Source organism: Oryx dammah, unplaced genomic scaffold (assembly GCF_014754425.2).
Source record: "Oryx dammah isolate SB20612 unplaced genomic scaffold, SCBI_Odam_1.1 HiC_scaffold_27, whole genome shotgun sequence".
In the NCBI taxonomy this organism is placed as follows: domain Eukaryota; kingdom Metazoa; phylum Chordata; class Mammalia; order Artiodactyla; family Bovidae; genus Oryx; species Oryx dammah.
Genome location: NW_024070211.1, coordinates 113,827,281 through 113,854,080, shown reverse-complemented (window position 1 = coordinate 113,854,080; position 26,800 = coordinate 113,827,281). Strand labels below are relative to the sequence as shown.

General features: G+C 40.2%; 1 protein-coding gene across 2 annotated transcripts in view; it reads left to right on the top strand.

The window, feature by feature from the left end:
* Positions 1 to 24,957, top strand: part of CHN1 (chimerin 1) — a 205,669-nt gene extending 180,712 nt beyond the window's left edge. For both annotated transcript variants that reach the window (XM_040228198.1, XM_040228199.1), the window contains 6 exons: positions 497 to 581; positions 10,267 to 10,440; positions 11,165 to 11,242; positions 14,259 to 14,396; positions 22,637 to 22,742; positions 24,149 to 24,957. In XM_040228198.1, the coding sequence (XP_040084132.1) occupies positions 497 to 581; positions 10,267 to 10,440; positions 11,165 to 11,242; positions 14,259 to 14,396; positions 22,637 to 22,742; positions 24,149 to 24,320 (753 nt within the window). In that variant the 3' untranslated portion in view covers positions 24,321 to 24,957. The remainder of the gene's footprint in view (positions 1 to 496; positions 582 to 10,266; positions 10,441 to 11,164; positions 11,243 to 14,258; positions 14,397 to 22,636; positions 22,743 to 24,148) is intronic.
* Positions 24,958 to 26,800: the final 1,843 nt, after the last annotated feature.

Sequence of the window (26,800 nt, the reverse complement as noted above, 5' to 3'; positions counted from 1 at the left end):
ACAGAAATTGGTCCTTTTTGATTATTCTGTTGTGACCAGTCGCTAAATATCACCTTCAACACCCATGGCCCCAACTGTGATCACAGAGAACAGAAGGTGAATCTTCCGACAAAATCCTTACAGGATCCAGACAGACTTTACATCACTCCTCATCCTCCTCCTCCTCCGTGCTATAGCGTGCTTGTATAACACCAGTGCTTGTATAACGTAGGTGAAACTGCTTACAGCTGGAGGGAACCAGTTGGAAAGTTCCACTGTAAAAACTGTTTTCAAAAGTAAATCACAGGATATTGGCTTGATTTATCATTTCTAAAACAAAGAGAAAATCAAGCTCTGAAAGAAATTTTAAATGCTTGGTTCCTCTCAACCAAGGTTTTTGTAAATGTGACCGTGTTGTGCATCTTCATACTAACTGTGACTTACGTATGAGTGCTTTGATGGGAAATAATCTCATATATGGGTTTCCCCTGGCCACTTTGTCACTACTCTCTTTCAGGTCCATACATTCAGAGGGCCACACTGGTGTGAATACTGTGCCAACTTCATGTGGGGGCTCATTGCTCAGGGAGTGAAATGTGCAGGTAAGAGCTCTTCCCATTTCTCTTTATTGAGTAAGACAAGAAGTTATAAGGAATAACTTACGAGGAGACTGGCTGTTAGGCACATAAAATGGGCTGAATCTCTATTTGCTCTTAACATGCAATAGGCCATTGACATCTCAGGCATCCCCTTTGGATATTGATATTTTATCTGCCTTTAACCTTTCTGTACTTAATGAGCAGCAGTCTGGTCCATTAAAAAGAGGGAAGTCATCTTGTTCAGAAAGTCTGATAAAAGGAGGTAAAAGTAAGGCAGTTAAATTTGCCTTGCCTTTGATGTTGCAGTAACTAAATTTGTAAAAATGAATTTTTTTAAAAGCAATGTACAGGGACCTATGATTGTTGCCTTAGAAACTGAATTTTAAAAAGCTTGTTAAGCTGAATTGTCCTTACTAAGTCCTTACTAAATTTTGTGAAATCAAATTGAAGCTTTAAAAACCTGTGAATTTATCTTCAAAGATGATTATCATATTTTGAAAAGCCACTTAGTCACTGATACTTTGTTTTTGATATTTTGAAATCTTGAATTTGCCAAACCCTTTTTATAACATATGACCATAGTATTTTAGGTTTAAATTTAGAAACTTGTAAGATTTCCACATAAATAATCAACTCAGGGATTTATTGAAATGCTTTATGAAATAAGTGTTACTGAAATCATGTGAAATTCATTTGTATAGAACAACTGTACTGAGTACTGGCCATTTAACTCAACTGCTCCAAATTTTGGCATAGACTTAAGAATAATTATTTGTTTCAAGTGTGTGATGTTAGGTCATAGAAGTTTCTGCTATTTAAATGTTAAAGCTAAAAAATATGTTCTTACATGTTTTTTGCATGAAGCTTAACTCTAAATATGTATATGAAGAGTAAAGTATTTTGAAATGGTAACTGAAGTAATTGTCAAATTTAGCACTGTAAAAATCCACATTTCTTTTTTGGCATGATTCTTAATGGAATACTTTTGTTGTCCATTATGTGCAGAAACTTCTAGAGTCTGATTTTTTTATTTCTCAATTGCATTTTCTTTGAATAGCAAGAATTGGGCATGTGAGCATTCCAAGTTACCCCCCCACCCACCTTCAGTTATGACTTCCTTAGCACCACTAAGCATGATAAGGTTCCAGGCATATGTCACTAGCCAGATCCATTCATGGACTTCCCTGCCACATGTAGCGGTAAGAATTCCCCAAGCCCTGACTTTAAACTGTGCAAAGGTGTCCTTCAAGGAGAGCCTCAGCTCAGAGCCAGTCTAATTCCTCCATCATCCTAGAGGACTGACAGCCCCATTTGCAGATTTCTGCCCAGAGAATAAATGAGAACATTCTCTTTCCGGCTGGTGGTTGCCCAGAATCATCATGAGGAAGCATCACTGGGAAGACTATGGTTGAGCCTTGAACTGGAGGGGACCACAGTGGAACATAGTGGTGTAGTTAAGATCAACCACATTGTCATGGTGTTTCAAAGGCAAATGACGTACACTTTCCAAAGCACAGATCACCTGTTCAAAGAATGATGGTCTCGATAAGCCTGGTTTGCCTTTATGCCATAACCTTGACTAGCTGAGACTGCAGTGGTTTTTAGACACTTTATGACTGTCACTAACTCAAAAGCTTTTCTTTTACTAGAGTGATGATGTGTAGCGTGCATGTTTTGAAAGAGCGAAGGCCTATACATGAGACTTCTGAGTTAGCTGTTGGCAGAAAGCTAGCACCATGCATATGAATAATTTTTGGCAGTATGCTACAGTCCAAAATCATATTTGAAAGAAATGTTTTGGAATGTTTATGATAGTAATAATGTGAAGGAAAAGAAATAAAATGATTCATCCCATCCCATAGGCACTGACTTGAATAGCCTTTTCTTTTTATTGTGAGTAAAGGTCAAGAATGTAAAGAAAAGCTTATTGGTTTTATGTTATATCTTGCTTTCAAAAGCATTATATTTTATGTGATTGGAGCTGTATTACTGAGCTGTATAAAACAGGTCAACCCAGTTTTTAAATGTGGAAGGTTGGGATTTGAATTATTCTATGACTAATTACATTTAGATTGACAGTGAGATTCTTTCAGCTAAAACGGCTCATCCTGATTTTTGAGCCATCTACTTTATTTAAAACAAAATGCAAAGAATTAATAATTTAAAGAGAGGGAGAACTATGGTAGGGTGAACATTGGCCGCCCGAAAATGTCTGCTTCCTAATCACCAGAACCTGTGCCCATGGCTTAGGTCTTGCCTTTCATGGCAAAGGAGACTCTGTGACCAAGTTAAGGAATTTGAGATGGAGATGGGGAGAGTCCTGTGGATTTTCAGAATGGGCCCAATGCAGTCATAATTGCAAGAGTCCCTAGAAGAGTGATGCAGTAGAGGCTGATTCAGAGAAAAGATACAAGCACAGAAGCAGAGGTCAGGAAAGAGCAAAGATGCTATACAGCTGGCTTTGAAGGGGGCCACGAGCCAATGAATGCAGGCAGGCGGCCTCTGGAAGCTGGAAAAGGCAAGAAAAGAAACAGATTCTTCCCTGGACCTCCAAAAGGAACACAGGCTAGCTGAGGCCTTGATTTCAGTCCAGTGAAACTGATTCTGTACTTCCAACTTCTAGAACTGTTAGATGATACGCTTGTATTGTTTTAAACCACTGAGTTTATGGTAATTTGTTACAGCAGCAATAGTAAACTAATACACTAGCCACTAAACATTAAAGCTGATACTTCCAAAAAAAATGGCTTGCTTATAACTTGTCAGAAAAGAGATGTATTTATCTGCTTTTGACAGCTTGCTTTCTTCTGGTTTCTTTTTTTCCAAAATCCACCAAGGCAGAAGAGAGCTTGTCAGGAACTTTTAAAGAATGTTTGGCAAAAGCAACAATTTTGTATCCCACCACCCTTTTCTTTTTTTTTTTTTAAACATTATATAAAGTGTTGGGTGGTGTTCCAGTCACCAGGCTCGCAGCCAATAGCAAGCAAGCTGTCCCTTCAGGACCGAATGCTCTAGGCTTGCTCAGCAGCCCACACAGACAAGGACAACCGAGGCAACAGCAAGGGTAGGCATGGGCCTGCAGTCACTGCAGACATGCTCTCCAAAGCCCCACAGTCGGCGTTAAACATCTCCGCAACCACAGTCTCCCTTACTCTCGCCTTCTTTAAAGTGAGTAAAATGACATTGCAAGGGACCATCTAACTGCAGCTTGGGAGCACTGCTCCTCCTACTAAAACAGTTATGAGCAAAGTAAGTAGCTTCAAAAGTTAAGGGCAAAGGATCATTGTCATTCAGATAGAATAATAATATTACAAGACCATTTTTCCTTTATGAAATGTAAGCTTATAGGTTAAAGTAATCTATTATTATTACATAATCACTGAGATCATCAAACATCCCTCTCATTAAAAAGACCATTATTCTACCAGCATTCCTGAATTGTTTTCATTTAGCCTGCCCAGAATATTCTAAGAAGTTAAGCCGGATGATAATTGTAAATCAGACACATCAGCTTAGTGTTTGTTATTTAGGAAAGTGACTTCATTTTTCCAGTGTATCATTGTCATTGCTGCCAGCCCTCAAAAGGAAACAGCAGCAGTTTTTTCCTAATAATAAAATGTATTTATTGCTTTGTGTATAAAGCACTTAACTCTTAGGTTGGAAAAAGGGAAGTAATGTCTTTAATTACTGCTTTGATTGTATCTAAAAAGTTACATTTGTCCTTGTAACTGGTCTCATTTTGACCAATGAGAAATTGGTCAGACTTGCCTAAGACTTTCATGTAGCTCCTTTTATACATGAAAGCAATATTTTCATAAATATCCCCCAAAACAAAATATTCTTAATTTTGCTTGTGAAAATAAGGCCTTCTGATGCATGTTAAAAATGGGCTAGTCCCACTATTCTGGGTGGTGGTAGGGTCAACTAAGAGGCATGTTTAAAAACTTCTATTTGCAGTTATTTAAAATGGGGACACTCATAGAAAAGAACGAATAATTACCTTTCTTTTCAAAACACACATTAATATTACCCCTTAATCCTGTCAGTAGAATATAAATATCAGCTATTTATTTCAAAAAAATAGGTTTCTGTGCTTTTTAGATATAAAACACATTTTTTTGATAGAGAACTCAAGCCCAGAAAATCTGACAGTAACTTCAAGTTAGTAGTCTAACAGAAATACTTTATAAGGATGGGATAAGATATGTTTTGAATTTCTCATTCCTCCTTTCTTGTGTTTATTCGATGCTTATTAACTTGAAGAATTGGGAGGGGACAATGTGGTTTAATTGTAACATAAAAATAACCTGCCAAGCCAAGAGATGCAACAAATGAAATAATCTTTTATGGATTTTTTTTTCATTTCTAGTGTAGAGCTTCCCTGGGAGAAATGGAACTATATAGGAGTTATACGACTTTAATAAATAAGTATGAAAACCAAATAAAGTCTTAATGGCAAACTGAAATATTGATATACTGTTAGTCCCTGAAGCAGCAATTTTCAGAGCACGCTCAGAGCTGGTATATTGCACTGTGAACTTAAGGGTATAAAGATGCTTTATTTTAATGACTTTGCCCTATCCTTTGGTCCTCTGAAGGACTTCATATCCAATCCTGCCAAAAATTTGGCCTTTAAAATTTCTAAAATTGAGCCTAATATATTGTCCCATAGTTTAATCTTATTCAAATAGAAGAAAGAGTATCAGTTTAGGAAGCATTTCCATCCTCATTAAATACCTAAATCTGACCATAGTCATCACTTTATCCAGTTTTCAATGAATCACAAATAAATTAGGCATTTGCTGATGTTTAAAATGAGAGATAACTGCAAACACTCAAAGGAAAAAAAGTTAACATCAGACCATTAGTGCCATTCAGATATTTTGATATTCTGTGGATACATTCAAATTTTACTGTTTCCTTTCTACTGGATTTCCATTTAGAGTTTATAGTTAGGAAAGAAAGTGACAAAATAAGATATAATGGGTAGGTTTTATCACTGCTTTTTAAACGTCCTTGCCAAATCACGTATTGATACCTATATAACAGTAAAATACAGCCGTGTCTTTTAAACTTAAGTATGTACAACCAATAATAGAAACAGCACACATTATTGAATAAAAGGTTGAAAATAGCAAATGCCTCTTCAGCCCGGAAAATAGTAACTCAGCATACAAGGTGTACTGCTAGTGAAAAGTGATATAGCTCACTGAGTGGGAAGAGCACAGACTAGGAATTAAGAAGCCAAGGTTGAAATCTCCTTTCTACCACTTTCTGGTGGAGTAACTTCTGAACAAATCCTTTAGCCGCTCTGAGCTTCACTGTCTTTGTGAAATGAAGACAGTGGGATAGGTTATTAATACCAGCCCTTTCCAGCTGGTTCTGTGACTTCTGTGCACACACTTAAAGCATTAAAGTAACTTAAGGTACCTCAGCATTATTTTTAGATAATGAAGCTCTGTGGGCTTTTATACTTCCAAAATACTATATAAGAGTTTTTCCAGTGCTAGACGAGATGAATAAATAGGCTTTGTTTTATTCCTCACAATGATGATAACAAAAGACCCTGACAGAATATGTATGTCAGCTATCAGAAGACTGTGAAAGTTCTGTATACGAAGGAAGGCTGGGACTTCCCTGGTTGTCCAGTGGTTAAGACTTCTTGCCTTCCAACGCGGTGGGTGCAGGTTTGATCCCTGGTCAGGGAGCTAAGTTACCATGTGCCTCGGGGTCAAAAGACCAAAACATAAAAAACGGAAGCAAGATTGTAACAAACTAATAAAAGTCTTTAAAAAAATGGTCCACATTAAAAAAAAAAAAAAGGCGGCTGATTAGGGACCTCAGGACTCAAAGAACTCATAAGTCAGTTGCCTGGTGGTATTTGGGATTTTTTTTTAAACTCCTGTGTATCCCAGCCTGAGCACTAGAGACACCCACAAGTCATAAATGCCAGCAGATGCAAAAAATAATCCCGAGAGAACCGGCTCTTCCAAGGCAAAGTCCTGGGCAAAGGGCAGCTGAGCCAGATAGAAGCCTTTTAGTGCATCCGCATTCTCCAGGTGGACACCATGACAAAGCCACACTGCTCCCCCGCCCCCGTGGATGCTGCAGCAGAAGCCTGTGGGTAGGTACCTGTTTTCCACTGCACTCTGCAGTAACAGGGTTGTACTTCTCTCCTGTGAGTCTTCCCCAACCATCCTGCAGGAAGAAAGTGGTACCTTTCCTTGGCTGAGCCTGTGGGTGGAACCCTGACTTTCATCCTCACCCTCTAGTAGAAGTAGCACCCATTCAGCCTAAATCTATGGGCAGAGCCCTGTCTCCACCCCTGACGTGCAGTAATGAGGCAGCTGACACCACGATCAGAACTCTGTCTTTAGTACCCACCCTGCAGTTCATGCAGCACGGTACTCCTCCGCAGCCAGGCATGGAGGCAAACCAAGACTTCTCCTCCTCCCTGCCGGAATGACTAGGACCTCTTCCCTGCCCAGAATGTGGGGTAGAGTCCTGCCATTTGAATAACATACAACTTTGGTGGGCAAAATAGCACTGCAAAAGCATTACAAAGGCTTTGTAAACTAGGTTGACATTTGAAACACAGCCTATGTAGAGTGCCAGGATGTGCATTCTAAATCTAAACAGGTTAACTACCTGCTAAAATTGAAGATTTCAGTAGGGACCACACAGTCTTATAACACTCAAAATATCCAGGATGAAGTTCAAAATTATACTTCATTACCAGCAACCAGGAAAATCTCAACTCAGATGAAAGAACACAATCATAGACAGATGTTGGAATTATCTGATAAGGAAAACAGCATTCATAAAAATGTTACAAGAAGCAATTAGAAAGACTCTTGAAACAAATGAAAAATAGGAAATATCAGAAAGAAATAAAGATATAAGAAAGAATTAAGTGGATGTTTTAGAACTGAGAAATTTATGAACAAAATACCCACAGGATGGGCTCAGTAGTATTGATAGATTGGATATGTCAGAGGCAGGAATCCATGAACCTGAAAAATAGATCAGTAGAAATTATCCAACTCAAATGAGAGGGGAAAATAGATTTTTTAAAGTGAAGTGAGCCTCAAAGACCTGTAGGACAGTAACAAAAGATTTTACATTTGTGTTGTTGGAATCCCAGGAGAGGATAATAAGTGGGAGGGGTAAAGATATTTGAGAAATCAGTGGCTGCAACTCCCCGAATTTGGTAAAGCAGTCAGAGAAAAATGATGTAGCTGCTTGGAGGTACTTTTCTGTAAATGAATTGTACTAAGAACTGTGTAGATGAGGAAGCAGCTATGACCCCAACATCCAAGTCCTTTTCAGGACCTGACATTCACATCTGACAAACAGAATTGGCCTAGAGGTCAGCCTAGCTGCCGACCCTAAGCTGATCATGATAGTACCATTCAAGGAACCCTGGCGCCCTACCTAGGAAAGGCCCCTCAGAGTTATTTCCTTCTCCTGAATAACAACAGAGAAATGTACAGCTTCACATAAACATAATAATAGAACCTAATAGTAGATCCAATATTAATGGATAAATACTATTATTATTCCCATTCTATATAAGTCACAGAAGATTTTTAAGTAACTCACTCAAAAGCACACAATTAATAGATCTAGTTCTAAATTATAGAAGCTGTCCCAAAACATTAAAATGTTCAGGGGAAGTGAGGTCTTTTAAGTGGACATTTTACCACCGATTTGCCTTACGATTGAATCAGAAATCTTATTTATATCTAATATAGAATAAAGAGAAATTTAGGGTTTGGGTCCTGGACTCATTTGGACATTATTTGACTGTGTAGAACAGTGTTGGGTCACTTCTTCAGATGGCACACTAGAGCTCCTGTCCCTGGCAGCCTTCACATACTCGAAGCAGCAGCTGCTGTTCTTCAGTGATGGTGATGTTGGGACACTATCAGCACTGCCGTGCCATCTCTGGTGCTGCTCACTTCCAGACACACACCTGCAAAGACCCAACTTCCCTCTACACCAAACGTGTCGTTTCACTTCAGAGATGCTCAGAACATAGGACTTCCTCCCTAAGAGTCACCACAAGCTTTAAGTTCTTTTGTCAGATTGGCGATGTCTACATATTTGATGAAATAACAATTTCATTTTTAAGCCATGGCTAATTTTCCTCGTCTCTGTTAACTGTTACTGTCGTATATAACTCGATTGCCACTTGACCAAAGGTCATGATGATGACCGTCGTCGGTATTTGTCTAACATTTTACAATATGCAAATCACCTTGACCTCATTGGCTCCTTAATTCTCATAACAATTCTGTGAGGTGAATGTTATGCTCCCCTTTCTGCCCAAACAGTAAGCAAAACTGCAGCTTACCCAAGGACCACAGACAGTGCTGATGGTATTGAATGGTTTTCAAATCCATTGTGTGCTAAGTCGCCTCAGTCGTGTCCGACTCTTTACGACCCCGTGGATTGCAGCCTGCCAGGCTCCTCAGTTCGTGGGATTCTCCAGGCAGCAGTACTGAAGTGGGTTGCCATGCCCTCCTTCAGGCGATCTTAAGGACCCAGAGATCAAACCTGCGTCTCTTGAATCTCCTGAATTGGCAAGAGGGTTCTTTACCACTGCCGCCACCGGGGAAGCCCCTAATCCATTAAGACCTGGCTATAAACTGTGTGTACCCCACTCGAATTTGATTTATAAGAGGTCAGCGTCAAGTTTTCATGAGCTTAAAAACAAACAGGTAACATTTACCCAAAAACCAGAAAGACAAAATTTAGTTAAATTATTCAGGGTCCAGGTCTCCTAAGTCTAATGCCATTGTGCTCTTCTTGAAAATAAAATGTCTCAAAATGTTAACTAGAAAATATTTGGACTCTGGCATTTTAGAATTTATAACCCAATAAAATGACAAAGCAAAGGAACAATTTCAGTAGAGGCAGTATGGTATAGGTGCTAAAGTCGTGGACATTACAACCTTTGTAGGCTTGAGTCTTGGCTCCACAATGTGCTAAATGCTGTAGGTAAGTTACCTAACACCTGTGTGCTTGGTTTCATCACATTTATAAAAGAGAAGAATAATAAAACCTGTTTTATAGAAATTTGTGAGCTTAAATAATGTAAAGCACTTGAAATAGTGTGCTTGGCATTAGTAAGCTGTTGACGATAGCAGTAACAAATAATAACTATAGCTACTTTTAGCTATCTAGATGTATTCTATATCATTATCATATGCATATATTTAAAGAGCTATGAGTATATATAAATATGATCAGCATCATTTTAAGAGGGCCCTTGGATACTCTTTACTTTTAGGGGTTCAATTCCACCTCAGATTTGTTAAAATGCAGTTATATCCCACATGGAATATAATTTTTATGTAACTTTAAAGAAACAGATAAATTTTTAATTGGCATAATATTACTTTTTGTAGACATTTAATTGAACACTTATTAACTTTGTTCTGGGTTGGTATTCTCTTGAGATCATACAGTAAGTAAATGATGGAACATGAGCTGGAATTCTAGTCTTCTAACTTAAAATCAAAATTTTCCAAAAGAGAGAATGAGAGGAATCTTCCCCTCACTCTGCTGGCTGAAAGCTAGTCTTTAAACCTAATTCAGGTTGAAGTGTCTTGCCAAAATAAACACTCCAGAACACTCAAAATTCTGAAAATAATAATGAATTTTTCCTTTTAAAATTCTTTAGATTGCGGTTTGAATGTTCATAAGCAGTGTTCCAAGATGGTCCCAAATGACTGTAAGCCAGACTTGAAACATGTCAAGAAGGTGTACAGCTGTGACCTGACGACACTCGTGAAAGCCCACATCACTAAGCGGCCCATGGTGGTGGACATGTGCATCAGGGAGATTGAATCTCGAGGTGAGGCGCTTCCCGCGGGCTCGGAGCAGCCAGAACTCCCTGCACGGCCAGGCTTTCTTCTGCACGTTTAGGGGGCATGATTTCAGATAACAGTCTGAACGTCTGGAAGCAGTTAACAAGTAATTAACCAACATGATTTCAAGGTACACGTAACCAGTTATAAGAAATATGCTTAAAAATATATTTATGGATGATGCTTCCAGTCTGTAAAACTTGATATGTAGATGCCAGTTCTTTTTCCAGTTTTTATACTTTTCTTAGGTCCAAAAAGCAAAGAAATAAATGCTCTGTTTAAAACAGGCCAAACAACCAAACACCAGAACTATGCCCTAATTAGTCTCTGCCACTTTGGAGATAATTGCTACAGGCCTATTAATAGTTTATCTCAGTCTTCTCTTATGTAAAAGAATTTATGGTATAGTAGTGGTGATGAAATTATTTCCCTTAAGACTTAAGGCATTTGATCTAGTTAGACAAAATGATGAGCCAAATTACAGATATTCAGGTGACAGTAGGTCAGAATTAAAGAACTGTGAGTAAAACGATTTTATTTTAGGAGAAAAGTATGAAGAGGTTTCTAAACATACATATTTCTAAACATATATATTTCATCATTCTTCCTGACGCATTACTTCGCCAGCCTGAAGTATGAGAAGAACTTAAAATCTGAGGAAAGGACGTTACCCCAAAGAGACTAATTAGTTTCCCTGCTCTATCTTTACAGGTCTTAATTCTGAAGGACTGTACCGAGTCTCAGGATTTAGTGACCTAATTGAAGATGTCAAGATGGCTTTTGACAGAGGTATGTTTTCCAGCAGGTTGATTAACTTAGGACAATAATACTCTACCCAAAGAGACACAATTTCTTATTTTATTCTTTCCATTGTTTTTCTAAATCACTAATTATTATTATGCCAAATAAAATGACTTAGCTTATAATTTTTGTAATTTCTGTATTAGTTTTAAGTATTAAGCTATTAAATTTCAGGATGAGAAGGAAGTGTAAATTTTAACTGTATTACCAATATTTGAGTCTCCAAGGCTGGTCCATGTTCACCAAAATATATACAAAGCAATTAAATTTACCAGAAACCATGAAAAAAAACAGTGGAGGGGAGTGGGAGAGGAAGGAATCTAAGTCATTACAGAGCTCAGATTTCCCAGGTCTGTGGTGGCCGACCTGACTCTGCCTGCTGTGCATGCCTCCCCAGCATCTTGGCATCCGAGTTCAAGCTCATTAATTTTCATATAAGAAACTTAGGGTTTTGACCACATGTGCTAATTGGCCTACTTCCTGAAAGCTTTACTTCTGAGTTGATATGATCTATTTGGTAAAAAGGAGAAGCTTTGTGAATTTTCCTGTAAGTTGGCACGCGTGCTTAGCACTTCCCAGCTAATTGACTGTTGGAATGGTATTATATGGTCAAAGTAGTCCTCTCTCCAACATTGTTATGCTGAAATATTGTGTTAAATCTCCAGTATCACAAAACTGCCAAAATATGTGGATTTGAAAGACCAACCAGAAAAAAAAAAATTCAAGCTCATGTGTTGGGGCAAGAATCTGAGAGGACCTAAAGACCTTCTGGCATCAGACCCCTCTGTGGGAGGAGGGGCCCAACCAAAGAAAAGCTCAGTGCAGCTTATTTTCTTTTAACATTTAAATTAAGGTTTTGTTCCCATGGTTCTCCGATTTGTCTTTGTGTTGAGCGCTGGAATAAATGGTACCAAAGAGCTGTAAGCTTGCATATAGGAAGTAAAAAGAACAGGAGTTGTGATCCTGAAGAGACCCTTTTCTTTGCAAGTACACACTTCTGGTTCCATCACACTCCTCTCCCATCACAGACCTCTTAACAGCCAACAGAGGTAGAAGACAAAATAAATGAGATATTATCATCAACACAGTAAGAGGAAATCTAGGTCAGTCCACATATTTGACAAGATTGAAGAAGACAAGGTGAAGAAATGGCATCGGGAACAACCCTGAATCTAAACAAGATTGAATGTTAAGAGGCATTTCTTTTTCTCCAGAAGGTAGCAACTGATCAAGTCCATTCCCAGCCACTGGCAGTGGGAGATTTTGCCATATAACCCCTCCTTTGTTGCTCCTGGCCACAGTTTCCTCTGTTAACATCTCTCATTCATATAATACAGTCTGTTATAATTGTGAGCCAACATTGATGTCAATACATTATTACTGACTAAAGTCAGTACTTTACATAAAAGTAAGTAAAGTCGCTCAGTTGTGACTGACTCTGCGACCCCATGGACTGTAGCCTATCAGGCTCCTCTGTCCATGGGATTTTCCAGGCAAGAGTACTGGAGTGGGTTGCCATTCCCTTCTCCAGGGGATCTTCCCGACCCAGGGATCAAACCCCGGTCTCCAGCATTGCAGACAGACACTTTCCCATCTGAGCCGCTAGGGAAGCCCTTTATGTTGTTGTACAGTTCTATGGTTTTGGGCAAATACATAACATCACGTATCCACCATTACAGTGCCATACAGAACTTTCTCTAACAATCCTTGCACTCCACCTGTTCTTCTTCCCCTTCCTCCCCTCAATGCCGCTGATCTTCATACTGACTCCATAGCTTTGCCTTTTCCAGACTGTCAACTAGTTGGAATCATACAGTATGTAACTTTTCCAGACCAGCCTCTGTTACTTGGCAACGTGCATATAAAGTTCCTCCGTGTCTTTTCATGGCTTGAGAGCTCATTTATTTTTATCACTGAATAATACTGTTTTTGCCTGGGTATACCACAGTTTATCGGTTCACTTATTGAAAGCCACCTTGGTTGCTTCCATGTTTTTGGCAATTGCAAATATAGCTGCTAGAAACATTTGTGTGCAGGTTCTTGTGTGGACAGAAGTTTTCAATTCCTTTGAGTAAATTCTAAGGACTATGATTGCTGGATTATGTGGTAAGTGTTTGTTTAGCTTTGCAAGCACCTGCCTGCTTTCTGAAGTGGCAGCTCCTCTTTGTATTTCTGCCAGCAACCAGCGAGAGTTCCCAGGGCTCTCTATCCTCGTCAGCATTTGGTGGTGTCGGTGTTCCGGGTTATAGCCATTCTAATAGCTCTGTGGGGAAGAGGCTGCTTTTTCAACCTCAGAAATCTATTATAAGCCAAGTGGAATAAAAGAAATTAGTGTAAGATCAAGCTCAGAGTAGAAACTAATTAAATCTTTAGTAGGTGAAAATTGAGCTGTTTTAACGGAGTACTAAGTGCAGGGGAGGGCAGAAGGGGTCACCCTGAAGGAAGGACAGCTTTCCTTAAGAGTGTTAAGGCCCAGCAAGTTTAAAATATTCCTGTGTTTTGTAATTTCTTCTCTTGTTATCGCAACACTCTAGAGTTTTGTTTTGCTTCTTTCCCTTCTCACTAATTCTCCTATCCCCAGGGCTCAGGCAAGATCGAACATTATGGGAACCCAGGGTGAATTGAAGGTGGCCTTTTGTGCTGGGTCTTTTATAAGTTGGGAGGACCTCAGTTGTTATTTTTCACATTCTCTATGTTTATTTTAAAAAGAAAGAAAAAGTTACCCCACAGTATTCCTCTAGGAATTCTCATGAAATTTTAAAATATTTCTGTTAACCTCAGTCATCTTCTACTATCCCCCTCCATCATAAATTGTGGAAGAATAAATAACTTTAGAATAAAAAATTCAGGTTGTCTTCCACAGAAGAAAATACACGTGTATCAGCACAGTGAATTTGATGTTTAAAGCATTATGAATCTTTAAAAACAGTGTACAAAAATGTTATTTGTTAAAAGTGCTATGAATCCAGATATTTACTCTTGTTTCTTTTAACATCCTTCAAAGATGGTGAGAAAGCAGATATTTCTGTGAACATGTATGAAGATATCAACATTATCACTGGTGCACTGAAACTGTACTTCAGGGATCTGCCAATTCCACTCATCACATACGACGCCTACCCTAAGTTTATAGAGTCCGCCAGTAAGTATGAAGGCATGCGCTTGTAACCTGACAGATTGTCTCTTCTAGGTAATCACATCTCCTGTTTTTTTCCGCTGAGTATCTTGAATGCATTTTATGAAATATTTCTCCCTGGCCTCTCTCCGTGGCTAATGTACTCACAAGAATTTTGAACTCTTCTCTAACATAGGTTATTTATGACTTCTACCATCAGAAGCATCTTTTATGTGTAACCTTTACTTTCCAAAGTAAGGCTTACACCAGTTCTCCTAGACATGAACAGTAGTTTTGTAAAGTAAAATAAAAATAACTAGAAAAACAAAATTGAAAAAATATCAACTATCTGTTGTTAGATTCAGCAAACACAAAGATTACTCTGTCAGACTGTGGGAGGAGGGGCCCAGCCAAAGAAAAGCTCAGTGCAGCTTATTTTCTTTTAACATTTAAATTAAGATTTTGTTCCCATGCTATAAAATGTATAAATTCTTACTTTCAGTTTCTGTCCTTATCCTGTGACACGTCAGTAACAGTTTGCAGACTGGCTCAGGTTCATAGATTATACTTTAAAAGGCTCTGTTTTAGATCAAATGTTAAGAAATAAAAGTTTTAAAAACTTAACTTTTAAAAAGTTAAAAAATAAGCTCTAGTTAAGATGAAAATGAGAAAAAGCAAAGGCTCATTTGCCAAATTTTATTTATGGTGCAAAAATCATACCTGTAGTTCACACTTGTTTTTGTTTTTTTTTTAAAGAAAGGAATTCTTAACAGATTTTAAGTGTTGGCATTACCTTTTTTTTTTTTTCTGAAAAGATAGGCTATTTCCGTCGTTTGCTCTCTCTCTTAAAAACCATATGTTGTCTTGATCTTTAAATAATAACATCACTTCCTTAGTAACACTGATTTGCTTTCTGAGTTTGGAATTTCATGAAGTACAAACTTTCTTTGTTCTAATTTTCAGTTTCCCTTCAGAGCTTGTGTTGAGAATTTTTGTGGTTAGTTCCATGGAGCCCTGATTCCTCGCGGGTCAGTTCAAGCTCTCATGTAGAGAACAGCTGTGAGAATTGCATTGATTTTTTTATAAGCATTCATGTTAGAAGCCACAAGACTCTATCTCTTCCATGGGAATTCAGGATGGGTTCAGGGCAGATCATGAAAATTGTCTGAAGGCGCTTACAGGTTCTTGTTTGGTGGGGCACAGGTTTCCTCCCAGAGAGAGAAATCACATAACTGCTAATCTGGAAAGCATTTAGCACACACCTGTGCCATGAAGGGCTGCTCAGACCTCGGTCTACCCCAGTCCCCCGGACAACACAGGGTTCCACTGCACAGCGTTTCTGTCCCCATGTGGCTTGGGAGTAAAACTGAAATGAGACTAGCCCGTGGGCATCCAGTTAGCAAGGACAGAGCCAGGTTCAAACCCCAGTTCTGAATGCTGCTGCATAACCCCTTTATCTACTTAGAAGAAAAATCTAAGCTCTCCATATGGATTTTAAGGCCTTTCACCCCTCACTCCCAAATTACCTCACTACCTTTCCGCATATCCACCCAAGCTGCTGAGGACAGTCTCCCCTCTTTATTATTCTTCCAAAGCATTTGTCACCATTCTTGGGTTTGTGTCTGAAACAGCCCTCCTATTCAGCGAAGTCAGCAAGCTCCCTTATGTCACCCCTCAGAGAGCTCTTGAAAGCACATCATAAGAAACTTCCCTTAATCAAGGTAGAAAATCCATTTCCCTCTAATATAAGACTGTTTGATGTGTGACACCAAAAACCCTGGCATAATGTTTACACACAATATACATGTTTACGTGTTTGATACTGGTATCAAAGAGTTTGTGGAACAATGTGTCCTTATAACATGTCTTTCCTGGTAGTAGAATCTGTTTCTTTCTTCAGACTCATAGATACAGCCTTTCTCTTTCTATACTGATAGATAAGGAAAATGAGAGAAGCTAAGATTTATAGGACATATTCAGTGCCAGAAATGGTGCTGGGCACTTTACACCCATGATGCTGTTTTAGAAGAAATGAGACGTTATAGGTATAATTGTCCACAGTCACATGGCAAAAGGGGGTTGCCCTGGCATTCAGATTCACATCTGTCTGACATCAAAGCCCTGGCCCTCTTCCCTCTGCACGCTGCGTGGCTTCCCTCATGGAACAGGGAACAGAAGGATTAAAAGGAGGCTGAAGACAAGAGGGAAGGGGTTGAACCCCTTTCAAACAGAGCACAGAGCTAACTCACCCTTCGCGATGAGCTTTTTTGTATCTCAGCCATTGAAACAACCGGGGACCATGTTCTTCAGGTCTCAGGTATCTCTGGCATTTACTAGAAGCTCTTGCCAATAGCAACCACAGCAATAAAGTCAGAGTTCTTGTTAAAGCTTTCCCCTGCAACAGCTGTTTGAATGCTGCTCTGGCAACCTTCCCTGGAGAAGCTGCTGGTTGAAAGCTGGAAAGGAGTAGTTACAGAAAATGAGAAAAGGATTCAAGGATGGAGAAGGCCAGGGCATTCCAACCAAAGGCTTGAAGAGCTTCATAACCCTTCATTCATAATCCCCTGGAAACTCTCTTATGAACCAACTTGAAGCCTTGGTCTCCCTGGTGAAGAATCGGTGCCCTACAAAACAGAGGCCATGCTCAGTAACCCAGCACGCATCACAGTGGAGAGAGCACTACCACCGCTGAGCTCTGGGTCAGGCTGAATGGCAAGACCGTCTCCTGGCCAAGGAGTCTAAGAGCTCTTCCCAGAAGATCTCAGAAAAGTTACATGACTCAGTATGTAACTGTGAGTGAGTCAGAGAGAGAAAACCCAGGGTTCTTTGTCCTCAGCGATTTAAAATGTGCTGAAGCGAAGTCTGGAAAGAGAGCTTGCTGAGTTTCCCTGTCAGCTGTAACACTGATTCACCCCTTTTGCTTGCCTAAGTTTTATTCTTCTTGGATTTGAATTTCTCTGAAGAATCAGACAGTATTTTCATTCAGAGAGCTTGTAACTAGGCCTGATACATGTCCAGAGTGTTCACTTCCTGCCCCGGCAACGTCCACACCCACATCCCCAAATCCTCCAGACTTTTCCAGGACCTCTCAGCTGCAGGCCACCTTTCTCCCTTCGAGTCGCCTCACACATAGATGGGCCTCGTTCACAGCCTCATTCCTTCCTGCCAAGGTTATAGTTATATCTGGTCTTCCCTACTCCCTCAGGTGGAGGGGTCCTCTCCTGTTTGTATCACCGCAGTGCCGTTACATAATGGTTTAGTTGCTAAGTCATGTCCGACTCTTGTGACCCTGTGGACTGTGGCCCACCAGGCTTCTCTGTCCATGGAATTTTCTAGGCAAGAAGCATACAGGAGTGGGTTGCCATTTCCTTCTCCAGGGGATCTTCCTGACCCAGGGATCAAACTCGAGTCTCCTGCATTGCGAGCGATCTCCTCCATTGCAGGCAGATTCTTTACCAACTGAGCCACCAGGGGAAGCCCAAAATGATAGTGCTCACAAAAACATTTGTTGAATGAGTAAACATAATTTTATACTAAGAACCATAGTATCTTAGCATTTTTGGATAATCTAAGGGGTCGTGTAACTGGACTTCTTTCTCCAACACATTCTTTTTTGTTGTTGTTTGGGTTTATTTGTTTTTTTCAACTTTTTATTTTGTATTGAGGTATAGCCAATCAACAGTGTTTGATAATTTCAGGTGAACAGCGACGGGACTTAGCCATACGTATATACGTATCCATTCTCCCCCAAACTCCCCTCCCATCTCGGTTGCCCCATGATACTGAGGAGAATTCCATGTGCTATAGAGTAGGTCCTTGTTGGCTATCCATTTTAAATACAGCAGCAACAACACATTCTTTTTTAAATACCCTGTAACTACAGGAACGACTTCCCTGGTGGCTTAGTGGTAAAGAATCTGCCTGCCAAGCAGTAGACAATTAAACAACAAAAAAAAGCTAAGATCACTACTTCTCCAGGCGGCCCGTCCACTGGTGGACAGATGTCCACTGACAGAGGCGCCAGGAATCTGCCTGCTTTTAACTCCCTGCCGTGGGCGGTGATCCCAGTGTCCCCCCCCCCCACATGCAAGTCTTTCATATACTTCAACAACTAATGGTGACCTTCCATCTCTGAGTACATTCTGCTGTATCTGTCTCACTCTTAAATTATGCTGTGGTTTTCTTGGGGCTAAAGGTTTGCATTCTCTGAAAAATTGATCATGGGTAAGATGTTCAAGCTGGTTTTAGAAAAGGCAGAGGAACCAGAGATCAAATTGCCAGCATCCGCTGGATCATGGAAAAAGCAAGAGAGTTCCAGAAAAACATCTATTTCTGCTTTATTGACTATGCCAAAGCCTTTGACTGTGTGGATCACAAGAAACTGTGGAAAATTCTGAAAGAGATGGGAATACCAGACCACCTCACCTGCCTCTTGAGAAATATGTATGCAGGCCAGGAAGCAACAGTAGAGCTGGAACAACAGACTGGTTCCAAATAGGAAAAGGAGTACGTCAAGGCTGTATATTGTCACCCTGCTTATTTAACTTCTATGCAGAGTACATCATGAGAAACGCTGGACTGGAAGAAACACAAGCTGGAATCAAGATTGCTGGGAGAAATATCAATAACCTCAGATATGCAGATGATACCACGCTATGGCAGAAAGTGAAGAGGAACTAAAAAGCCTCTTGATGAAAGTGAAAGAGGAGAGTGAAAAAGTTGGCTTAAAGCTCAACATTCAGAAAATGAAGATCATGGTATCCGGTCCCGTCACTTCATGAGAAATAGATGGGGAAACAGTGTCAGACTTTATTTGGGGGGGCTCCAAAATCACTGCAGATGGTGATTGCAGCCATGAAATTAAAAGATGCTTACTCCTTGGAAGAAAAGTTATGACCAACCTAGACAGCATATTCAAAAGCAGAGACATTACTTTGCCGACTAAGGTCCATCTAAAGGCTCTGGTTTTTCCAGTAGTCATGTATGGATGTGACAGTTGGACTGTGAAGAAGGCTGAGCGCCGAAGAATTGATGCTTTTGAACTGTGTTGTTGGAGAAGACTCTTGAGAGTTCCTTGGATTGCAAGGACATCCAACCAGTCCATTCTGAAGGAGATCAACCCTGGGATTTCTTTGGAAGGAATGATGCTAAAGCTGAAACTCCAGTACTTTGGCCACCTCATGCGAAGAGCTGACTCATTGGAAAAGACTCTGATGCTGGGAGGGATTGGGGGCAGGAGGAGAAGGGGATGACCGAGGATGAGATGGCTGGATGGCATCACTGACTCGATGGACGCGAGTCTGAGTGAACTCCGGGAGTTGGTGATAGACAGGGAGGCCTGGCGTGCTGCGATTCATGGGGTCGCAAAGAGTCGGACACGACTGAGCGACTGAACTGACTGAACTGAACTGAAGACTTAAGGGAAAAAAGAGAAATTAATTCTAGAGAAGAATCTTGGTCAATTTAATATCAGTATATTCAATTGCATTTTGCCATTTGTTCCCTAATTTATATTTCTGGTCTGGCCCTCTCCCTAAACCCCAGATCATTCTATAGTCAGCATGTTCACTTGGCTATCTGAAGGACATCTCAAAAGCAACTCTTGATCTTTTCCCCAAACCTCATCCACCTGTGATCTTCCCCATCTCAGTTAATTGAGGCTCCACCCTTCCAGTTGCGTAAGCCCAAATTTTGGCCCATTCTTGATTCTTCTCTTTTTCATACATCCCTCATCAGAAAATCCTCTTGACTCTGCCCTCAAAATATGCCCAGAATTCAGCAACATCTTATCACCTTTGCTACACCACCTGGTCATTCCTCACCTGGGTGTGTGTAATTATGACCTGAGCCATCTTTCCGGTTTTACTCTTGCCCTTCCATAGCCTGTTCCCTACATGGCAGCCAGAGGAGTGATGTGGAAAATGTATGTCAGATCATGACCCTCCCTCGTGTAGAACCTTCCTGTTTCTCTCTGTAAATGCTGTGCTCTTAAACTAGCCCCAGCCCATGCCGTGATGAAGCGCCTTCTTACCTCTCTGACCTCACCCCCTTCTTCTCCCCTCCTTGCTTGGGCTCCTGCAGCCGCAGTTGGTTCCTTGCTTTTCCTCAAACATTGCAGGCACTCTCTCCCCTCAGGCCCTTTGCACGGCTGTTTCTTTGCAAGGCTTCTCTCTGCATGGAACCATCTTCACCCAGATCTCCATGGAGTTCATTCCCTTGCTCCCTCCAAGTCTGTACTCAAGACCTCTTTCTCATTAAGGCCTATCCTGACCATCCCATGTAATACTGTCCCCTCTCAGCCCTCCGAGTGTTTCTTATCCTGCTGATTTTTTCCATAGGAATCATTCTAATCTCATAAAAAGTCTAAGATAGGCTATTCATTGTTTATCGTCTGTTGCCTCCAGTAGAAAGTAAGCTATCTGTGAGCAGGAAATTTTGCTTGTTTGCTAGGCCACCAGCACTGTCCTTAATTTCATACTATCTCAGGATTCTCCTTATAAAGATTAGCTGTAGAAGTTAAAAGGAAACTGTTACTCTTTTTTTCAATTTCCAGAATACTGTAGTTTCAAATTAATTAGTCCAATCATAAAATCTATAGCCAAGTAAAAACTAAGTAGTAGTTTTCTATAGTAAATGGAATTTTCTTCTCTTAGTTCTAGAAATTAAATGATTGAATTTCAGTATCCGAGGGGTTACAGCTGTTATGAATTGGCACTTTGAACCTTGAAGTCCCAAGGTTCAAAGGCTATGCATTATTTATTATAGCAAAAGGCAAACAACACATCCTTTATTGCTGAGAAATGAACCAAGAACTTTGAGGAAACTTTGGGCAGAAATTGTAAAACAGCTAAAGTTTCTTTGAATTAAAAAACCTTTAATAAGTGTAAAATTTACCACATCTGCTCTGCCAATCCTAGAAACTTTTCAAATTGATCTTATATTAGTTTTTACCTGACTCTAGTACATTGCCATTGAATTAGCTTTATAAATTAGAAAGGATTCTTGGGCTTGTGTCTTAAATGTTATATTCTGGTTAGATGTGGACTTCTAGCATTTCAAGGCTGCTAGCCAACATTTGGTGGAGAAGGCAATGGCACCCCACTCCAGTACTCTTGCCTGGAAAATCCCATGGGCAGAGGAGCCTGGTAGGCTGCAGTCCATGGGGTCACGAAGAGTCGGACACGACTAAGCGACTCCACTTTCACTTTTCACTTTCATGTATTGTAGAAGGAAATGGCAACCCACTCCATTGTTCTTGCCTGGAGAATCTCAGGGATGGGGGAGCCTGGTAGGCTGCTGTCTATGGGGTCACACAGAGTCGGACACAATTGAAGTGACTTAGCAGTAGCAGCAGCCAACATTTGGAGAAGGCAATGGCACCCCACTCCAGTACTCTTGCCTGGAAAATGCCATGGATGGAGGAGCCTGGTGGGCTGCAGTCCATGGGGTTGCTAAGAGTCAGACACACTGAGCGACTTCACTTTCACTTTTCACTTTCACACATTGGAGAAAGAAATGGCAACCCACTCCAGTGTTCTTGCCTGGAGAATCCCAGGGACGGGGGAGCCTGATGGGCTGCCGTCTATGGGGTCACACAGAGTCGGACACGACTAAAGTGACTTAGCAGCAGCAGCCAGCATTTAAAGGCAGTTGCCCTGACACCCAACATTTAAAGGTGCCCCATCTTCCTCATGTTTGGGTTGAAGCAGGAATGTGCTGTGGTTCTCTTTTTGAGAACACAAAATTCCAAAGATATCTGTTGTTTCTGAATATGGAAGTAACTGATGGATTAAATGCACTCTGTGACCTGAAAGGAATGTGACTTTTTGGCCAACAGAGAACTAAAATATCTAAATGAAGATGCTGAAAGGAGATTTTCACAATATCGTGAACGGTGCAGCGTGGCTTCAGTGTGTCTGCAGTGCTCGAAGGTGGCCTCGTTTGCATATATGTTTTTATCCTTGCATACATGTGTCTGAGTTCTTTAAAGTTACAGCCTATAAGTCCAATTTTCATAGTTAACAGACCCCAGGACCCTCAAGTTGAAGACACTGGGTACCCTCCCCAGAAGTCCAAGGAAATGGACTTGCCACATGGACACTAACCTTTTGGAAGTCTGAGACTTGAACCTTAAAAATTATTTTCCAAAGCCATGCGCAGTGACCTTGTCAGTTTCAGAAGATCACCACAAGAATAGAATTAAATGAGCCATTTGCACCAGTTGTCTGTTAAAGTTTCTCTCCTTGGTATTCATCTTGCTGTTACAGAAATTATGGATCCTGATGAGCAATTAGAAACCCTTCATGAAGCACTGAAACTGCTGCCGCCTGCTCACTGCGAAACCCTCCGGTACCTCATGGCGCATCTGAAGAGGCAAGTTTCCAACTTGGAATATACTTGTACCACATCCAGATGTTAAGAATCAAATGAAAGCAAAGGTGAAAAAGAGGTCAGGTGATCTGCCGTAGAATGAATAAATGCATAGCTATCTTGTCTCCTGGTGTGAAATCACATGTTGAGAAGGAAGGCTGAAAATATTCTGTAGTATAATATGGTATGCAGACTTGATTCTTTCATAAATGGAATTGCAGTTCCAGTATATGTTTGCAGACATGTTAGAAATACCAATATTCTGCCAAGGACATGCATTAATTTTTGTGGAAAGGGAAAAGGTTGCAGCTATATAAAGACACTGTCATTAATATAATAAAGCAAGAATGAAGCAACTTGCAAGAAAGCTCACTTTTCTTATGTCTTGCTCCAAAATAGGCACTTCAGACTTAACTATTTTAGATTATTGAATTAATGTTGCCAGCACTGAAACCTGCTGTAAAAAGTGATGGAGTAAAGAAGGGGGGTAAAGAGAGGAATGGAAAATAAAATATTTCAATTACTTCTGGTTTAATGTTTTAAAGTGATGGATGGTGAGGTAGCTTTATTTCCCAGCTTGGTCACCCTCCATCTCTCCCAGATGAAGCAAAGTTTCCAAAACTATATGACCAAATTTTAGTAGTTTTAGGGTTCCCTGATGTAAGACCAATCAGAAGTAAACAAGCAAAAAAACTCGGCAGCACTTGACATCTACTTTGTACACCTTTAGGTCCAAGTTACCCAAAAGTGAATATTTAACTCATGGTGCTTTCAGAGGCTCTACATGCTTTCCATCTTTAGAAGCACCATAAGTTAAAACTTTTAATATGCTTATAACTTCACTTATAAATTCAAGTTTGCTGCATATGTGGATGCAGTTAAGAACACCACATTAAAACAAAGGAATAACTCTCAAATTATAGTCTCTGTGCCCTTGCTGTAGCAATAAAAATTATAAAAATACTTAACACTCCCTGATGAGGTTGCTTACTCTGAGCCGTTTCCTATTAATATCACTACCACTCTCCCCCTAGATACTCAATAAACTATTCAGCTTGTCTCTATAGGAAACAAGATCTCACCTAAGTGGAGGGAGAGCTGTTGGGTCATCAAGATGACCCAGCCCCTTCCCTGCAGCTCTGGGCCGTGGCAGGAGAATCCACAAATAGAACAGAACCTACTCAGGCCAGCACATCCACTCTGGCTTCAGCTCCAGGGGTCACCAGAAGTGTAAATTATTCCTATCATTTACTTTAAGGAGAGTCAGTACTTTGAAGCTGAGAAATAACCTAGCAGAAGTGTTGATCAGTGGATACAACCCACTTTGAATCTTGTTTTTGTTTTAGCGCTCCAGCACAACAAAGACCCCCATCCCCTACATGAAGTCATCCTCCCTTGTATCTTTTCAGAGTCACCCTCCACGAAAAGGAGAATTTGATGAATGCAGAGAACCTTGGGATTGTTTTCGGCCCGACACTCATGAGATCTCCAGAACTAGACGCCATGGCTGCCCTGAACGATATACGATATCAGAGACTGGTGGTGGAGCTGCTTATCAAAAACGAAGACATTTTATTTTAAATTTTTAGTTTGAAGGAAAAAGGAAATGTTTTACAGATGAAGGAATGTTTTATAGTAATTTAATTGGCTCTTATAGCTGAATTATTTCTTGGTTAGAAGTTTGGGCATATAACCAGATTAAAATGAAGGAACCTCCCATTGTTTTCATAGCACCGCTCAGCTGTCCTTGTAAACAGTGAACACACGCTTTCCAGTTCTAGTAATCCTGGGTGTTTATCATGTTCAGAGAAACTCAAGCTATTGCATGATTAGCCCCCTGTTTGGCAAGGGAACCCCATACAAAGGAGACACCAAGCCTGCACCGCCCCTTCATCCTGGGTCGCCTGTGGTCGTAACTCAGCATGTTTCGCAGAGTAGATCTGTCGTGACTTTGCTTTTGGGTCCTATGTCATTGGTTTCTGATGCTTCTATACACATGCACACAAATGGAGAAAATAGAACCTCTGGCTGCTGCATTGCCCTAGACTATAACATATGCCTACTTTTCTCAAATGCTTCATTTCTGGTTTCTCTTAGTTCTTCTCTAACATAGTACTTTCTTTCCAGCAAAAGCAAAATGTGTTTTCAGATTTGTTACTTTAGTAAATTATCTCTACCAATAAAAAAAACGTACAACACAGAGCATTTTGTTAAATTATTATTGGTCTTCAGTTGTAATTTTGTGTTTTTATCTGGCATGCATTTATTAATTTATTAAATTTGGCTTTTAGAAATAAAAAATATTGATAGCTTACTGTTTCCTCATGACTGATCATATGTGGGAAAATGTGTTTGACCATTTATTTAATACTGAGTATTCCCTGCCACCTCTTTTGTTTACCATTGAAAGTTTTGCATTGAATGCTCCTTTAAAAAAGTAATTTAAAACTGCTTAGAAATAGAATACCCACTCATGGATTTACTTCTCTTCTTGCATACTCTGGCAGAAATCTAGAATATTTTCTCAACTTTTTTGGGGAGTGGGGAGGGCAGGTAGGAGTTCATTCTAGAGCCATCACAAGAAGAAAAAAGGGCTAAAACAACAAACAAACCCTGACTTTCTAAACACTTGGTTTTTCAGCGATGCATGATGCTGACATGCCGTTGAGCTGCTACTACCTGAGAGGAGTCTCAGGTAGCAGCCTGACGATGGGGAACGGGGGTCGGCACCACATAGCACTGGGGAACCCAGGCAACAGGCCTGCTGCCGCCACTAGACACTCACGTGCCTTTGAGCAAATGACCTTCCCGATTCTGTTTCCTCGGCTGTCAAATGAACGCCCTTCCAGAACTGAAGCTCTGTCCTCCTTTAAACACTGAAAAAGTAATACAAGACACATTTCCATTTTTGCCATTTCAATCCGTAATGCTTTCAAGACTGTCTCAATGATAATGGGAACTGACAGAAGTATGTTGTTTTCCATATTTTTACCCTTAGGCTATAGTAGGAAGTTGATCATATGTTTTATTAATGATTATGCTCAGCAAAGTGTAGTTACTCAGTCCTTCACAACTTTCTCAACCACAGTCACCCATGAAAAATGTCACTGCACTAAGCAGCATGGGTTCTATAGATTAATAAAGTTCAGAGACTAGTTTTCTATAACATAGATGCTTTCTTTAAATGGAGGCCACTGCAAGGCACTGAACACTAACGTGATGCTTTTGACTTAGGAAGCACGTTTGTCAGAGAAATCTGATCATGTCTGACTGTCCCAGGGTTAGGTACATCTGAACTGCTGCTACATACTAGGGAATGAAGTTTGTGTTGTACAAAGTCCTTTTAAAGGAGACTTCACTTGTAAAGAAATATGCCTTATTAGAATATAATCACCCTTTTTTTTCCCCTGAAAGTAACAGATACACTTGACTTTAGAGCAGGCACTTTCTGGAATTAGAGGTGGATCTGGACCAGGCGCAGTGCCTGATCACAGTAAATATGAAGCAGATAGATGTTCAGATAAAATTGTGAGTCTGTCTGCAGACAAGGTTACTGTTTACCAGGGTTATGAACAGTGCACTGAGCATGTTTTGAAGTAGATAGATGTGTGGTTCCTTTCCCCAAGATGTGCAGATACAAATCACACCCACATCATCTGTGAGCACCCTTGTACCATCGGGTGATACTGCTTGAACTGAAAGAACAAATCTCAGTCACTTAGGGAAGCTCTTACTCAATAATTCATCAGAGTCTTTTATATATGTCTTTCTAAAACTACTTGGAGATTTTTCTGAAGCTTGACTGTCTATGAAAAGGGGCAGCAGCTTCCATTTCTATCCCATTGGGAGTGGGAGGAGAGGCCAGTGAACCGCTCCACCATCTCCCACGGGTACCGCAGATACTCTGCTCTGAGCATCAAGCCCAGTTCTTCTCAATTTTCTATATATAGTTTTAAAGAAATTATTGAGAAATGAAAGATTTTCCCTTCTCTACATTTTTTGTTAGTTTTAAATGCCAGTTATACCAATTGGTCAGAGGAGGTAGTTCTTTACTGAATTGA